General features: G+C 40.2%; 1 protein-coding gene across 3 annotated transcripts; it reads left to right on the top strand.

Annotated features, from left to right (window-relative positions):
* The first annotated feature begins 1,130 nt into the window (after window positions 1-1,130).
* Window positions 1,131-15,549, top strand: LOC120434450 (low affinity immunoglobulin gamma Fc region receptor II-b-like). 3 transcript variants are annotated; one of them, XM_039602572.1, is made up of 7 exons: window positions 1,131-1,911; window positions 2,142-2,201; window positions 2,486-2,752; window positions 3,196-3,441; window positions 3,657-3,824; window positions 14,490-14,559; window positions 14,787-15,549. In XM_039602572.1, the coding sequence occupies exons 1-7, from the start codon at window positions 1,881-1,883 to the stop codon at window positions 14,791-14,793; spliced, it is 849 nt and encodes a 282-aa protein (XP_039458506.1). In that variant the 5' UTR covers window positions 1,131-1,880; the 3' UTR covers window positions 14,794-15,549. The 3 variants fall into 3 exon arrangements, with proteins under 3 accessions (XP_039458506.1, XP_039458510.1, XP_039458516.1); XM_039602576.1 differs by having other exon boundaries at window positions 14,493-14,559; XM_039602582.1 differs by lacking the exon at window positions 2,142-2,201.
* Window positions 15,550-18,778: the final 3,229 nt, after the last annotated feature.

Consider the following 18,778-nt stretch of genomic DNA (forward strand, 5'->3'; position numbering starts at 1 on the left):
CCATACACGTTATGTGTCTGTGAGCGAGGGAGGGAGAGAAAGGAAAAGTCCGAGCTGTCACGGAGCAAAAACGGGAGCTGGAAGCATGTAAATATAATAATAACCACTGCAGCCAAGAAGAGTGCCTGACGAGCCCATTTGTAAGTAAGCTATTAAGACTCGACTGTACACTGTGTTCGTGTTTTCCTCCGGAAAAAATAAGTTCCGTTGGAGCAGCCTTTCAACGCCTCTCTCTGTCTCTGGCAAGCAAAGTTGACCCAGACAACAAAGTAAAGCTAGTTTTCAGCTTCCAGCCCGACACGGAACCCGACGTATTAGCCAGAGGTCCCTTTACTACGGTTCGGAGCCGCGGACCTTCAGTAACAGTAATAAATCACAGCAATAGGACATTCATGTAGTTGTAAACAGCATGATAATATATTAAGTATTCCAAAGTATTCAGAATACGTTACTCTCATTGAGTAACGTAACGGAATACGTTACAGAATACATTTTGGGGCATGTATTCAGTATTCTGTAATGGAATACATTTTAAAAGTAACCTTCCCAACACTGCCTGCTGCTGAACCACAGCGTGCTGTTTATACTCCTTACTGTACACACCCGTGTATATACTGTATGTATAGAAAGCAATTATGCACTCTTTATTTATTCCATGATTTATTCCAAAAAATATAAATATTTAATGGAAACTGATTAAGAAAAAGCTGCTTTTTATTTAATTTTTCACATGTTAACCTTTCAAATATCTTCAGCAGAAATGAATAGCTGTTATTTGAATCTCAAATTTCTTTCTGAGCTTCCCGCTTAAAAACACCACACCCAAAATGAACAGTATTTCTTTGCTATAACAAACTCCATGTAAACAATCTTGGTATTAAAATAAAGCTATTGCATCTGGGTCACAGGGTGTCACTGTTGAGCTGCATATACACTGTAGATTTGAGCAATTTTGACAATTGTCCCCTACAGGACACCCTAGACCAAGTTCCCTGTTTGTGCTTGGCACAGAGTTTTCTGTGATTGCTTTGCAAAGTAAGCACTATCATGGCACTGTCATGACATTCCACATGGGTTTAGTTTAAAAATCAGTATTATACTTTGTAAAATGGTGATTGTCCAGTCAAACTATGAATATACTGTATTTATTGAGATGTTCATATACTGTCTGATGAGAGTGTGTTTATGTTTCATTTAGAAATGTCTGTGGCGAAATGGGGCTACACTTCTGCTTGCTAACAGAGGACTCATTGATGCAATGATGAAGAAGATGAAGATTTAGTTCTTCAGCTACAGTTTGCTAGTACCGTTGTTATGTAAATTTTGCCTCATACACGTACCTGAAACCAAAAAATGTTGTAAAGATGCCAGCAGCTGAGTTGGAGTTTTTTGTGCCCCAGTGTCTAAATAAGTGGTGTGGTCTGAACCACATATTGAATGCCTGTACCTGGCCGGTCTTTCTACTGTGCACTCCAATCCAAACCAAAATCGCACAACGCAGAATCAAGGGTGATCCTTGGACTGGCAGGGTTACATATACATGATTATTATGTGATCTTATACATTCTTCCGCTGCATAGAAACAGACATTTTTTAATCATGTGAAACAAAGAACAGTACATAAAACAATCACAATTAGGCTGAATTAGGGGCTTTTTGATTCGATTGCTTGTAAATAGAGTGGAAACCACATCCTTGTTTATCCTGTTATGCACACTGCTTATGTCCTTTTAGATGTTCTTTAAAACACAGAGCATTTCTCTCTCTCAAGAAGACTAAAACATGTCGGTGAGTTAACCAGAAACACAGGAAGAGGAAGTTCTTACAAACAACACAATCTCATTTCAGTCTGACACTCACACAGTCAGCAGAAAGACAACATGGAGATCAGAGCTGGTGATATCAGAGTCTGTGAGTACTGATCGTTGTCTATCTATACAAACATACTGAATCAACTATTGAAGAAATGCACGTATGAAATTAAAGGGCAAATTAACATATCTAAAACACACTCATAAATATTATTGAATTAATTATGGAATTTGTAACTGCTCAGTTCTAAATGCAGGAATCAACACTAATGATGAAGAAAAAATATTCAAAAAGTTGAAATGTTTAACTGTCATTCTTAATCCCTACAGTGATTAATGTGCTGTTGATCTCAGTTACAGTAGCTGAGTTCAGTGACTCTCAAACACATAGTAAGTAGTAAAAAATTCATATTGATCTATTTATAACAAAATTATAATAGGTAAATATTGTCTCATGACAATTTGAAAGGTACTTTTGGGCTAAAATAGAGCTGCAAAAGGATAATACATTCCAACACAACATTATATTAGAATACAACTTTGGAAAAAATCGGTATTTAAGAAAAACCTAAAAATACAACATACAAGTGCATTTGTTTCAGTAAATATAGTAATATTGTCCATTTGTGTGTTGAAAGACAGAAGCACTAACACATCTTGATTTTCTGTTTTAGATCCAGGTTTTCCTGAAGTTGTTCCAAACAGACAACAATTCTTTGAATTAGAATCTATAGCAATCAGCTGTGAAGGGCTAAATGGACTGACTGGATGGAGAGTGATGAAAAAGATAAATGGAGACATTAGAACATGTGCTCCAACCTGGGATAGAGCTACTGGGCCTTGCAATATTAGTAATGCATATCCAAAAACTGACAGTGGAGAATACTGGTGTGAAATGGGAAGAACACAAAGAAGCAACACTGTCAACATCACTGTAACTGGTATGCACATACACCAAAAAAAATATAAAAACATATTTAGTCCATCCACTTTTTAGATCTGTTGGTTTGGTATGTCATATACAGTTGTGCGTGCATGTGTGTGTGTGTGTGTGTGTGTGTGTGTGTGTGTGTGTGTGTGTGTGTGTGTGTTTAAACAGGTAAATAAGAATCATTTTACACATTTCTCTTAAGGAATGACATATGACCAATTTTTAGGTCAGTTGTTTTTGGTAGCAAATACAACACTATTAAGTTTAGAAATTAAGCATTACTCTGATAACAAAAGAATCTTCATCACAGTAAAGTTTGTATAATGTGTTATGCATTTTTTCTTAAAAATGATATATGACCTATTGCCTGTAGTATTTGAAAGATTACATATTTTCTTTAGAAATCAAGTTTTCTATGAGAAACGTTTTAAGTCATGTGCCATTCACATTCAGATGGTCCTGTGATCCTGGAGAGTCCTGCCTATCCTTTGTTGGAGGGAGATAATGTGACCCTGCTTTGTAAAAAGAAGCATGCACACCCCAATTTCACCGCTGAATTCTATAAAAATGGCGCCTTCATTGGGATTGGTTCAACAGGAAAGATGATGAACCCCATTGTCTCCAAGTCTGATGAAGGCTTCTACAAATGCAGCATCTCTAAGACTGAAGAATCACCAGAGAGCTGGCTAGCTGTTGGAAGTAAGTTAATTAAAAACCGTGTATCTAAAATGTATTTTAAAGCTTTGCATAAACATGAAGTTCATGTGTAGATAAGATAAGCATTATTTGATGAATGTATACCATAACTTGATGGTTTAGGGTTTGTGTTTTTTTTATATTAATATAAATTGTTTACATTTATTTACATCATTATAATTATCTCTAATACACAATGCATGCAATTATCTTTCCAGGAGCCGATGATCCACCTGAAGTGCTTCGCTTAGACCTCTACCTGGTGTTCGGCACCGGCTTCTGTGTTTTAATGGTGATTATTTTGCTCCTTCTGGCTGGAGTATTTCAACATCAGAAACATCAACAGACCATCAGACGTCACATAGAAGAAACTTCTTTGACACCAAGTATGGCTCATCATTAGCATGACTTCTTGTTTAGCTTTGAAACCAATAAACACACTATAAGCATTGATTGCACTGGTCCTCTCTGATGTCACTCCAGAGTAGAAATGAAGACTTACACCTTTTTTAGATTTTGCAGATTTTAAAAACTAATACATGCCCATGCTACATTTCTTTTAGAGTTTCAGAGTTTGTAATTTTAGGCTGTTCTTAGGTGGGTACTAGGTAACACAATAATGTCATAATCAATGTTCCCTCTAAGCTGCGCACGTGCGCAATTGCGCACAGCTGGCACGGTCTCTGCGCACAGAAAATCTGCGTTGCGCACAAGAAAAATCTAACCTGAATTGAAATTAAAATTAATACTTTAACAATTCTGTTTTGCAGTGTTAGTCAGTATGCTCCCGTATGGGATTAGAACAATGCCACCTTATCCCATAGTCCAGCCAATAATGCGATTCATATTCGTATATACGCATCTAATCAACGTCGTTAACAGGCTATGACAGCGTCCTTGTGTGCCGACACCGGTGTTTTAGCTAGCAAAGCGGCATGGCTGATGTGGAGTGAAGCCACGTTAATGACAACGTGCACAACCACTGGAGATGTGAGCAGGACAGACGGAACAATTGACGGAAAAAGTGTGGACTTTATACCAGTTTTTAAATTGTGTTGATAGGCCACGTAAAACCAGACTTATGATAAAAAAAAAAATCTGCAATGTTTGGTTTTCTTCCTGAATACTGTCGTTGTTTATATTTACTGCAGGAAGAAACTGTAAAAACTGTGTTTTATAAGGAAAACGCTGGAAAGCACTATCCACCTGTGAGCGAAACCAAAACCAAAACCCTCCCCCACCCTTTCCTATTGGTTGAAAAAAGTACCATGTCGACCAATCAAAAAATGATATGGGAAGTTGTTAAAAAACGGGGCAAAGTTTTAGGGGTGACGGCGGTGTTTTGAGATGTGAGAGATTTGTGACATTTAGCACAAATCTTGTGTAGTTAGTGTGTAGTGTAGTCAATAGTTGTGTTGTGTGTGTCAGAACAATGAGGCGACTGCTGAATGTTACAGGTGTTACAGGAGTGATACATCTCCTGTTGTCAGGCCTGCAGGTATCAGGCTGTTGTTCTCCTTTATCTCATAGTGGACAGAAATTATTTTTTGAAGTGGCACAAATAATTTATGTGGCATCAGATTTGATGCAGAACAGCTGATTGTTCTGTAAATAGTTTGAAATGTTTATTTAAAAATGCCTTGGCTGCATTTTTAGGTATAGAGCTGCAAAAAACGTTGTTGTTTGCCAAACTCAGTTGCTTTTTTTGAAGAAGTAACTATATAATAATTGCCCAACATTGGTCATTATTTACTGTATTTGGCAGACAGAGTTACAGGACTCTTTACCAGACCACATAATCATATTTATAATACAAGTTAGAGCTTTAAAAAAAAAAAAAAGAAAAAAGAAAGAATGTTGTGTTTTCAAACTTGGAGTTCAAATTATTTTTACTTCCAATAGTGTTACAGTTTTTCTCAGTTGCTTTGGTGCATTTCTCACAACAGAATAGATCTCTGCACCACTACTAAGGCTTTTCTCAAAACAATTAGTGCAAACTGCAAAACATGGTGGATAACTTGCAAAAGTGAGTCACTTCATCAAAAAGAAAAGTCAGTTGCTCAAAATAAGTAGTCAGTACTTCAAAAGCAAGTCCCTTAATCAAAACAGATAATATATTCATCAAAAGCAAGTACTTATATCAATCAAAGTGTCAGGGCTGTCACAATTACAAGTCATTACACCAGCACCTTTGGTCACAAAATCAAATGGTTTGAACATGTTCTCATTGTGACGGATTTCTTTGTAGGTGCTTCCCAATGACATGTGAAGTCTGGACAGCATGCATGGCATGTTGAAAACCATAAGCCTACCTTCTGACATGTCTCCCCAATGTGATGTTTGTGTAATGTTTGTCAGAAGGTTCCTTTGTAAGTGCGCATGCGCCATTAGCGTGCTGCCTGCTGTAACCCTAATTTCCCTCGGGATTACAGTTTTTCTCAGTCGCTTTGGTGCGTTTCTCAGATCAGAATTGAAATTCTCATAACTATTAGTTCAACCTCCACAACACTCAGTCATTTGTGCACATCATAGTAGCAATTTCTCCCCTCTCTGAACAAACTGCAAATGATCTTGGACATGAATCAGTTGCTTCCATACATTTCCCTGCTGCTTCCTGACATTTCCATTTGCTTATGTCATGTCAGTCAAAAGTAATCATACCTATGGATGCTGAATAGTCGTTCCCAATAAAACTAATAGTCATACATCCATTGCTTGAGTCATCACACACAAAATTGTTGAACTAGTTATCACATGCCAAATATTGGACATCTGTCAAGCAAATCCTATACCTTTCTGTATCATTTTTCCTGGAAATGGCTCCGAAATTGAACAATTGATCTCAGGTGAATTACAGCTGTCACTCATGAGGAGGCGTGTGAAAGTTCAGTTGTAACCAATGACAAACAACTTGTTCACTGTCAATTGTGGATGAATCCTGTGAATCCCCAATTGGCAAGCATATATAAACTGCGCAGGAGCTAGTGTGTACCATTTCTACACTTCTGTGACACAAAATGGAAGGTCAGCACCGTGGAAGAGGGGTGAGGATGCGGGGAGGAAGGGGAAGGGGAAGAGGGAGAAGAGGCAGATATAGGCGGATTCCTAATGAAATAAGGGCTACAATTGTGGACCATGTTGTCAATCACGGCCTCACCATGGAGGAGGCTGGTCGAAGGGTGCAACCCAATATTGGAAGAACTACTGTCAGTTCAATCATTCAAACATTCCGTAGGGAAAACAGGTATGCAAACAGTAATTCACTGTACTGTACTGTGCCATCTCAGACACATCACATGTTACTGTACTGTATTTGCAAATTCACAAAAGTCCACTCTGCACCACATAGGATTGTCAGACAACCTCGCGGAGGCGAAGAGGGCCCTTTTACCCCACAGCAAGAAGAAGCCATTTGTGCAATGGTCATTGCAAACAATGCAATAAAGCTGAGGGAAATACAAAGCGCTGTCATAGAGAACTACACGGTATTTGGCAATATTGAATCTGTTTCAATTTTAACAATTGACAGAGTACTCAAGAAGAATGAAATCCACATGAAGCAATTGTATAAAGTGCCATTTGAACGAAACACTGACAGGGTGAAGGAGATCCGTCACCAGTATGTGCAGGTAAAGCTGGTCTTCTATGTTCTGCACTGCAAACTGTTTTACAGTACTTCGTAGTTTCATGCAGTACACTTGCAATTCCACAGCACATACTCTACAATGTGTTTTACCAAATGCATGCATTACTGTTTGTTACTGTACACAGGCATATTGTGACATTGCATTTCTGTCTCTCTCTAAAGCGTGTACTGGAGCTGGAAGCCAGGGAAACACTACACACATTCATATATGTTGATGAGGCAGGTTTCAATCTGGCCAAAGGCAGAAGGCGTGGAAGAAATCGCATTGGACAGAGGGCAACCACTGAAGTCCCTGGTCAGCGCGGAGGGAATATTACCATGTGTGCAGCCATCTCAGACAACGGCGTCCTCACCCATATCCCCCTTCTTGGTCCATACAATACCCAACATCTCCTGACATTTTTAGACACTCTTTACAGGGACCTAGTCCCTGAGAATGAGAGAGGTGGAGGCCAACTCAGCAAGTATGTTGTTGTCTGGGATAATGTCCGTTTTCACCACTCCCATCAGGTCAGAGAGTGGTTTGCAGCACATGACAGAATTCTGGTTGAATATCTCCTCCATATTCCCCATTCCTTAATCCAATAGAGGAGTTTTTCTCTGCCTGGAGGTGGAAAGTTTATGACCGGCATCCACATGAGCAAATGGCCCTGCTAGCAGCCATGGATGCAGCATGTGACGACATCACAGCAGGGTCCTGCAGAGGATGGATTCGCCACTCCAGGAGATACTTTCCTCGCTGCATTGCGAGGGATAACATCTGTTGTGATGTAGATGAAAATATGTGGCCAGACAGACAGGAACGTCTGGATGTGCCAGAATGATTTACCGTACTGTTACATGTGCTGTTTATTGTTCACATTAGTGCACAGCTCTACCAAATGGGTGATTTTATGTTTACATGTATTCTACAGTGAACAAGTGACTGTAGCATATTTTTCTTTTGCACAATTCTGTAGGATTACAAACACTTCTATACAATGGAAATGTGAAACGTACGTATTCAGTGTCTCAGTTACTCCCAAGACTCCCATAACATCTACAGTGACTTCACTGCACATTTCAGATGGCTGTACAGGTAGGCCATAGTGCTGTCGTCAGCATTTTCAGGTGTCACCAATTGTTTTTGCAATGGGAAACACTGAAATTATAAACTGTCATAGTGGAAACATGACAATGCCATTTGACTATCTTGTTCATACAGATGGTGTCAAGACTTTTCATTTTGATGGCACTGGCAGTTTCATTGACATGGATACTTGCTTTTGCGGTATGGATAATCAATTCTGTGCATGTGACGTGCTTTTGCAGGCTATCCACTAGGTTTTGCAGTTTGCACTAATTGTTTTGGGAAATGCACTAACTGCTGTGCAAATGTTGATGGTGTTCTGAGAAACGCACCAAAGCGACTGAGAAAAACTGTAATAAAGTATATTGATTGATTGATTGATAAATTGTAAAGGAAAATCAAGACACTTCATATGCAGTCTTGATAATATTCAATTGAAATTGTGCACAGCATTGTGCAACTGGGGAAATACAGTAAATCAAACATTTTACAGCAAACATAAACTCACTTAGACAGTAAACCTTACTGCAGTAGTTATGAAACAAAAAAAACCCCCTGAGAGACAGACACTGTTGCATATCAACCATTGATATCTAGACGCTCCTGTCTGTCTGCCCACATATTTGCATCAACATCACAGCAAATGTCAGCTCTATCGATGCATCGGGGAAAGTATCTTCTGGAGTGTCGAATCCACCCTCTGCAGGACTCTGCTGTGATGTCATCACAAGCTGCATCCATAGCTGCTAGCAGGGTCATTTGGGTATGTGGATGCCTGTCATATACCTTCCACATCCAGGAAGAGAAAAACTCATCAATTGGATTTAGGAATGGAGTGTGAGGAGGAAGAAACTCCATAAGCATCCTGTCGTTTGCTGCAAACCACTGCCTGACTACAGCAGAGTGATGGAAGCTAACATTATCCCAAACCACTACATACATTGTCTGATTGTCACCAGGATCATCCCTTTCATTTTGTGGGATTAGGTCCCTATAAAGAGCGTCCAGAAAAGCCAACAGGTGTTGTGTATTGTATGCACCAATACGAGGAATATGGGTGTGAACGCCATTTTCTGAGATTGCTGCACACATTGTAATATTTCCTCCTCGTTGGCCTGGGACATCAATGGTGGCTCTTTCTCCAATGTGATTTCGTCCATGCCGTCTGCCTTTTGCGAGATTGAATCCCGCTTCGTCAAGATATACAAACGTGTGCAGGGGTTCCCTGGCCTCCAATTCCAGGATACGCTATACAAAGGATGAGAATAAAAAAGTCTGTAATGGTGCATTTGGCACAACAGATTGTACAGTGTGAATTGTAAAAAGGGTTACAGTAACATGCATAAATGTAAGTGCAGTACATGGCCTACACTTTTACAGTAAACAGAGGTACATATGCACGACAGTTCTTTGTATTTCTCTCAGTCTCAAAGCGGTGTTTGCAGCCACCATTGCACAAGTTCTTTCCTCTTGCTGTGGAGTCAAAAGTGGACCTCTTTCACCTCTTCTAGATTGTCTGGCAGTCCTTTTTGAGATGCAGATGAAAAAACACAAACATGAATAAGCGCAAACATGCTTACAGTAATTGTTACAGGACTATCATTCAAAACTCCTTTCTTTACAGCATTACTGTATTGTACCACAGCACACTGCGCCACACCTGGGCCAAGTCTGCGCTTCAGTTACAGTACGTCTATATGTAAAGATCTATAAGGTCATGTCCGAATGCAAGTCTCCTGTATGACTATGAAAGTGCAGAGCAAATTAGTTTGTGCTGAATACCTACATTACAGTATGCTCACCTGTTTTCCCGACGAAATGTCTGAATAATAGAACTTACAGTAGTTCTCCCAACATTTTATGACCAAGATGGCGGCACGTGAACAACGCGAGGCTCAGTGTCTCTCCAGAATCTGCTATTTAGCGGTTTTTTATCTACTTTTAACCGGATTATTCATCCAGAATTGCTGTGCGTTGCTGACCTACAGCAGACAAGAGATTCTGGACATCTGGACTCACAACTCCAACAGTTTTATCGCCGATCTCCGACTCATCCCAGAGATCTCCAGAACACCGGAGGCTGCCCACTCTCCCCGGCCGGGCGGAAGTGCACGCAGACGGCGCCGAGAACGTAAACAAAGGCGAGGTAGGCGCGGAGGGCTACGGGCTAAGCTAAAGCTAACACCACATCGGCTGCCTTTACCCAGTATTTTCCTCGCCAATGTCCGTTCTCTGGCAAACAAAATGGATGAGATACGGCTCACCATGACTAACAACAGACGGATTATGGATTCAAATGTCATGTTTTTCACTGAAACATGGTTGAACAACAGCTGCCCGGACAATGCTATCGAGTTAGCAGGACGCCACACACACCGAGCCGACAGGCTAGCAGATGACTCCGGCAAGACCAGAGGTGGAGGTTTGTGCATTTATATTAACAATGCTTGGTGCATGAACTCCACTACTACTGAGAGTCACTGCTCACCTAATGCGGAGTTTTAATGGTCAAATGCAGACCTTATTATCTCCCCAGAGAGCTCACTTCGATCATACTCACTGCAGTATATATCCCCCGACGCTAATGCTAGGTTGGCCATGAAAGAACTTTCTGCAGCCATTAACAAACACCAGAATAAACACCCGAGGCTGCTTTTATTGTTGCTGGCGACTTCAACCACACCAACTTAAAGACAGTCCTCCCCAGATTCCACCAACATGTCTCCTGCCACACCAGAGGAGACAAGACTTTAGACCATGTTTATTCCAACTTGGCTGGAGCCTACAAAGCAACACCCTCCCCACATTGGACAATCGGACCATCTCTCCTGTTCCTTACACCTAGGTATTCACCACTCATCCAACGTGTGAAACCTGCTGTGAGGACAATTAAAGTGTGGCCAGAGGGGACAGACGCAGTGCTCCAGGACAGATTTAAAAACACAGACTGGAATATGTTCACCAACACAGACTTGGACCAGTACGCCTCAACTGTACTGGATTACATCTCCGAAACCACAGACAGTGTCACCACCCAGAAACGGATCACCATGTACCCCAACCAGAAGCCTTGGATGAACCAGGATGTTCGTCTCCTCCTGAAGGCCCGCAACACTGCTTTTAGGTCAGGAGATGCACACGCCTACAGTACAGCCAGGGCTAATCTAAAGAAGGGCATCAAAAAAGCCAAACACCATTACAAAAAGAAGGTAGAAGAACACTTCTCTAACTCCAACCCCCGACGCATGTGGCAAGGACTCCAGACCATTACAGACTACAGGACCACCAAACCCTCCCCCGCATCCTCTGATGTCTCCTTCCTCAATGAGCTCAACAACTTTTATGCTCGTTTTGAGCGAGGGAACCCCACAACCACAACCATAACAGGCATGACGCCAGACCACCAACCTCTGACTCTCTCCCCCACCGATGTAGGAGCGGTGCTGAGCAGGATCAATGTACACAAGGCTGCAGGTCCTGATGGCATCCCCGGGCGTGTTCTCCGAGCGTGTTCTGGGGAGCTTGCAGGAGTGCTCACAGACATATTCAACCTGTCCTTGGCCCACGCTGTGGTACCGGCCTGCTTCAAATCCACCTCCATCGTCCCCATACCCAAAAACTCCAACCCATCTAGCCTCAACGACTACCGCCCAGTAGCACTCACCCCCATCATCACTAAGTGCTTAGAGCAGCTGGTCTTAGCACACTTCAAATCCTGTCTCCCCCCCACCCTGGACCCCCACCAATTTGCATACCGCCAGAACAGGAGCACAGAGGATGCAGTCTCCATCGCACTGCACTCTGTCCTCTCACACCTGGACAACAACAACACCTACGCCAGAATGCTGTTTATAGACTTCAGTTCAGCATTCAATACAATCCACCCCTCACAACTCATTAGGAAACTGACAGACCTGGGCATCAGTTCCCTCATCTGCAAATGGTTACTGGACTTCCTGACCAACCGCCCTCAACATGTCCGACTGGATAACCGCTGCTCATCAACAATCACAATGAACACCGGTGTACCACAAGGCTGTGTGATGAGCCCTTTCCTCTACTCCCTCTTCACCCACGACTGCAGACCTGCTGATGGTTCTAACACCATCATTAAGTTTGCAGATGACACCACGGTGATTGGCCTCATCAGTGACAACGATGAGGCCGCCTACAAGGAGGAGGTGGATCGTCTGGCTGAGTGGTGCGACACAAACAACCTGCTGCTTAACACTGAGAAGACTAAGGAGCTCATCGTGGACTACAGGAGGAATGCTGACCCACATTCACCCATCCACATTAAGGGGACGGCTGTGGAGCGTGTGAGCAGCTTCAAGTTCCTGGGAGTCCACATCTCCGAGGATCTCACCTGGACAACCAACTGCTCCAAGCTGGTCAAGAAGGCTCACCAGCGCCTCTTCTTCTTGAGGACTCTGAGGAAGAACCACCTGTCCTCAGACATCCTGGTGAACTTCTACCGCTGCACAATCGAGAGCATCCTGACCAGCTGTATAACAGTCTGGTACGGGAACTGCTCCGCCTCGGACCGGAAGGCGTTGCAGAGGGTCGTGAAAACTGCCCAGCACATCGCCGGAGCACCACTTCCTGCCATAAAGGACATCTACAGGAAGCGGTGTCTGAAAAGGGCTGGGAAAATCATCAGAGACCCCAGTCACCCATCACATGGACTCTTCACCCTCCTGCCCTCTGGGAGGCGCTACAGGAGCCTCCGGACTAAGACCACCAGGTACCGGAACAGCTTCTTCCCCACAGCTGTCAGACTCCTGAACTCTGCCTCCTGACATCTGACCCACATTAAACTCATGGACTGAACATACACACACCCACAACCACTAGCACTTTACCACTACTGTATAGTTCTGTGTAAATAATCATTCTGTACATATAATTTTTAATCCTACAACTGTTTATAACTTGCGTAGTTCACATTTCTGTATAACTGTATATCTCAGATTTCTGTATAGTTTTTATTTCATATTTATATCCTGTTCATAGCCTGTACATAGCCTGTACTCACTACAGCCTGTACATACTTATAGTTATAGAATATTCATAACATACTTCACACTGTGTACATTATAACATACCATAATAGACCCATTTCTGTAATTATACTTACACACCTATATTATTGCTAATATATATTGTAATATATCACGGCTAAAGCACTTTCTGGATAGATGCAAACTGCATTTCGTTGCCCTGTACCTGTGCATGTGCAATGACAATAAAGTTGAATTCTATTCTATTCTATTCTATTCTATTCTATTCTAACATTTGGCTGCACCCTTTGACCAGCCTCGGCCATTGTGAGGCCATGGTTTATCACACAAGTGTTGCCCTGATTTTGTCAGGAACGTGTCTATGTGGTTGGCAAAATGGGTGTACAAATTGTTTGACAAGATGTTCAACAATTTTGAGTGCACTGACACAAGCAATGAAATGAAGACTATTAGTTGTATGGACAATGACTATTCAGCCGGTACAAGTATAAATAATTGTGACATTCATGATGAACGCAAGGAGATAGTGATGAATAGCAAGTCAAAAGTGACCATTCTTTAGATATTTGTACTTACTCAACTGCTTCATGTCCAAAGGCATTTGCCGAAATGAACATGAAACCGCCACAAGGTTGTGCCAAAATGACTACATGTTGTGGAGGTTGAACTAACTGTTGTGCAAAGTGTAATTCTGTTGTGAGAAATGCACCAAACCAACTGAGAAAAACTGTAACATACTACACAGGTCATGAACATTTTTTTTTAAATTTCCATTGTAAGTGGGCTAAAGCAGTTAATTAAAAGTAGTCTAACATAAATGTAAATGCTGTAATTTGATTATTTTAATAAACCATGTAACTTGGATGGATTCGATGCTGGCATGACCACAGTGCACACGTCTGCTGTCGCTCACAGTGGTCCAAGAGACCACTCAGGGAGTTTGAGTGTTCGCTCAGACACATGAAAAATTAGAGGGAACATTGGTCATAATATAACATACATAGTTGAGGCTTTGTGAATACATATTGTATGCTACTGTCATGAAATTAAAATCATGCTGTCCTTTTTTTTAAGATGTTCTAGTGCTGAAACACTGTAAATTTGGCATTATTATTTGGTATGTTGTTGCTAGACAATATGATGATCTCATAATACTTACAAAATACATAGTACTTACATAATATCATAAATGTGTATATTTTATGTTACACTCTCTGTCCTTTGTGAATAGCCTTGACATGTGCTAGTCAAGCTGGGGAAACAATTTTCATCTTCCTCTGCAATGATCTTTGAACTTTCTATATTTCAATGTCAGCAGGGGCCAGCATGACTGAATACGCCCAAGTGACGCATACCCTCATTACAAGAAGCAAGGTTGATGAAAGGTAATTTGCCTAACATGTGAAAATTTTGTAACTATAACATCCGTAGCTGTTTAAAAAGCTAGTTGAAGAAACAATGTAATGATACAAAAAGAAAAATAAATGATTTTTTCAGCAGTCCATCAATTTTCTGCTCCAGACAGAAATTATTGGGCAAGACTTAAATTTATGTGATATTTTTGTGAGCATTTGTCTTGTCATTAATCAATTATTGTTACCCTGTGTTTCAGCAGCTGAATCTTCTTACAGAGAGAAAGGCAAACTTTACCAGCTTCTTTTTTAACAGAAGGTTGTGATATCTGAGAGTAACCACACCAGAAACCCAGATACAAAAGTGTATGTAGCTGAGCACCCTCAGTTCAACATGTAGGTTGTTTGAAGGCTGTGGAGTATCATAATGAATGTGCACATAAGATATATTTTTAACTGGTGGTCACATGCTCAGCCACTCGACAGCTTAAGTAGTGTGTCTGCAAGTGAAATAAAAAAAAAAGACAAGACGTTTTTAAACTTGGTACTTTAGTTTATTCATAATTGCATTTCATAAATGAACAAATTTTATTAGAGTAAATGATATAGAAGAGCAACAATTTATAAATTATGTCTTGTTTCAAATATAATTCATTTAAAAGAAAAAGAGTATTTTGAAATTTAATTGGTACTCAAAACAGAATCAACCGTAGCCAGCTGACTGGAAACAGTTCATGAAGGTACCAACTCAGCTTTAACAGAAAAGGGTTTGAAACGCTTCTTTTGTACAACCACAAATGAAGAATATATGAGTCTCTTATGTTATTTTTTTTGAGTTTTAATGTTATTGAAGCTATGGATGTATAGAAAGAAAACTGTCAAAAGAGTTGCATTTAGACACAAGACAATGAGCATTTCTGTGTTTATTAGCAGAATTTTAAAGTTTTAGATTTTGGTTTTATATAAACAGTGATTGTGTTGATTTATAATTGATAAAAAGGTGTCAGTTTGCATGAAATAAAACATGACCCCAACCACATGTCATTTCATTGTCTTTATTCTTCTCATGAAAGACGAAACTTCACCCACCTCACATCATCACTTCTAATTTAAAAGGTAGCAGTGTGTTAAAATTGAACATGAAAGAGAGAGACGGTTCTATTTACTCTGCCTCATTACAGGTATGAAAGTGCTGTTGCAATTTTTTAAAATATACTTACTGTGGCCTCTGTGGCAACACAATGTGACAAATGTAGTTTAAGACATGAAGCTAAAATGTCATAAGCCATCAACACAATGTTTATTTATAGGAAAAATTGTGAAAATATTGTAAACACAAGACTTGTCTTATGTGAAACAGTGAAGATGGGGTAAGGTAATTCTAAAACACATGTTGAATCTTGACATCTTGAAAGGGTAGTTGTCGAAACAGCTAACAGATCATCTGCAGAGGAATGGCTTATTTGAAGAGTTTCAGTCAGGTTTCAGAGCTCATCACAGCACAGAAACAGCTATAGTGAAGGTTGTTCATTGTATTTAGTTTCACTTCCCCTTTCCTGTCATTAGGTGCCAGCTGAACTCCCTCATGTATTTCCACTTCCCCTATCATCCCTGCGGGTATTTAGTCTCTGTGTTTCATTCAGTCTGCGTCGCGTCATCTGTTACCATCCCTGTCACTTTAGCTACACGTCATGATCCATAGTTCTTAAGACTCTGGTATTGGTCATGTTCATCGTTTTCTGCTCCTGTTGTGTTTTCATAGTCTTTCATGTACCAGGGTTAGGGTTTAGGTTATTGCCATAGTTTATGTTTGGTTATTTTTGCTTTACTGTTTACTGGCCCTAATAAAGGGCCCTGGGTCCTCCAAAACACCCACCGTGACAATCTATCCTTGAAGCCAGATAACACAAACCATTTAGTTAAATTCCAGCAATGTCTTAAAGACACAAAGAGCTGTTTGGACTCAAATTTTTAATTTTAAAAATCATTTTCTCAGTTAATATCATGGTTGTACTTGGTTCTCCTGGTTTTCATTAAAATGAAAACATGTTAACTAACAAAGTTTTGGATTTGGGAGGCAGACACTATCTCTGCTATTAGCATAAGGCTTAAAACTTTCCTTTTAGGGCTGGATCAGGTGACCCTGAATCCTCCTTTAGTTATGCTGAGTTTCTGCTGGATTTTTATATGTATATGTGTATATGTACAAAATGAGAAAAAGTTAAATTGCACAATAAATCTTTAAACAGTTTGAAGAAATAAAAAAGCCAGATGAAGCAAATATGATAGAAATTAAAAGTCATGTATGGAAATTAAAGTATTTGTCAGGTAATATAATATTTTTTTTACATTTTGTCCCATTCATTTTCTATGGCGGCCTCTTTTGACAGGGAACACCACAGATGTAACAAGGTTGATTAAAACACTCATAATTCAACAAAGGAGGTGCTCATCACTTTAATATGTTCAAGTGCATAGTGTGGAGGATGTCATAAGGCCTTAAAACGTGGAGCAATCTACCTCTCCACATTAGAAAGGCCCCAACTGTTACTCTTTTTAAATCACATTTTAAATCATATTTTTTCACTTTGGCTTTTAATACTGCATCAGAGTTACCAATTCTTTTATCCTAATTTTCTTTTAATTTTCTTACCTGTTGTTGATGTTAATGCCACTGTTTAATTATTACTTTGTACAGCACTTTGGTCAACTCTCTTCTGCGCCCGCGTACAGTAAGTCCAGTGTTTTACTGTCTCTGGTTGGGCATGTCACATACTGGGTGAAGGTGGGCAGTGTGGAGTTCATTGAGGATTGAATAAAGGCCTCTAATATTAGGAGAAGAGCTCTCAGAGATTGTGTCTGCAGTCTTCTGAGCACAGTATTCAAAGCGTCACAGGCTGCATCCACGTTCGCCAAGGGAGGGACATACGCTGTTATCACGATAACATGCGAGAATTCCCGGGGGATGTAGAACGGACATATACTAACGATTAACCGCTCAATGTCTCTGCTGCAGAGTTGTGCTTTCACAGTGATGTTCCCAGGGTTACCCCATCTGTCGTTCACAACGGTATTCCCTCTGTGACCAGGTTAGCGACGTGAACTCTTAAATTAATTAATTAATTAATTAATTAATGTATTTTTTTTTTTTATCAACAACAGAAAGAGTAGCTTTCTAGACATCTAATTTTAAGTCCACATTTTAAGTCTACATTTTAGAGATTTTACATTTTAGAGACATAATTGGAGAATACTGATGTGAAATTGGAGGGATGCACAGTCAACATACATAATTCATAATTCATAATATTCACATTTTTGGCATATTTAGTGGGATCCAGATATAAATTTGTTTCCCTGTTGATGAAACGGCATCTCTCTTTTAATGTATAGCATAGAATAGTTATGTACAGTGCATATGAGGCATGAGGAGAAAAAAAAGACATTTTGTAATAATTTATTCATGAATTGTAATGAAGCTTAAAAAATTATAATGATACCTGGGACAACATGCACTATATGGAAAAAAAAATATTATGCCACACCACTTAATCTGAATCTTTCCTAAAAATGTTGTGTGGAATAAAATGCCATAATGATTCAGGAGATTCTAAGCATTCTTTTAGCCTACAGCTTTAGCTGTACATTTTCACCTTAAATGTACAGTTCAGGTCTATGAAGTCCAGAAGGCCAAAACCACCTTTATCCTTAGGTCACAAGGCAATGATTTGTTCTTAGTCTCATTAAATCAAGCACCTATCCATGCTTCTACAAACCTGGTCACTGATTTAAAGGGTTGTACCGTAAAAGGAACAACACCATTTGTGAATCTCTTTCGTTCCTTGGAAAATTCCACAACATATGCTCTGTTATTTCAAAATGGCTTTGAGGAATCACAGCAACTCGGCCACAAAGTGGAAGAAAAAAACAGTTACAAAGCAGGGGTTAGAGCACATGTGTCAAAATCAAGGTCTGCGGCCCAGTGTACATTTATATCCGGCCTGCGAGATCATTTTATATAAATGTACTATTATTCATATGCATGGCCCAGCAATATGAGGCACTAATAATATACAAACTACAAATCCCATAATACAGCGCTGCAGCCTCCTTGCTGAACGCTAGGCTAACTGGGAACATTCCGGCGTCAATCAAGGCAAACTTCCATTACTGCAAAGCTAGCCGCTCACAATGATGGAGAGAAAAGTTGATTCTGAAAGGAGGGCCTTTCAGCACCGGCGGTGGGAGACTG

This window comes from Oreochromis aureus, linkage group 3, assembly GCF_013358895.1.
Source record: "Oreochromis aureus strain Israel breed Guangdong linkage group 3, ZZ_aureus, whole genome shotgun sequence".
In the NCBI taxonomy this organism is placed as follows: domain Eukaryota; kingdom Metazoa; phylum Chordata; class Actinopteri; order Cichliformes; family Cichlidae; genus Oreochromis; species Oreochromis aureus.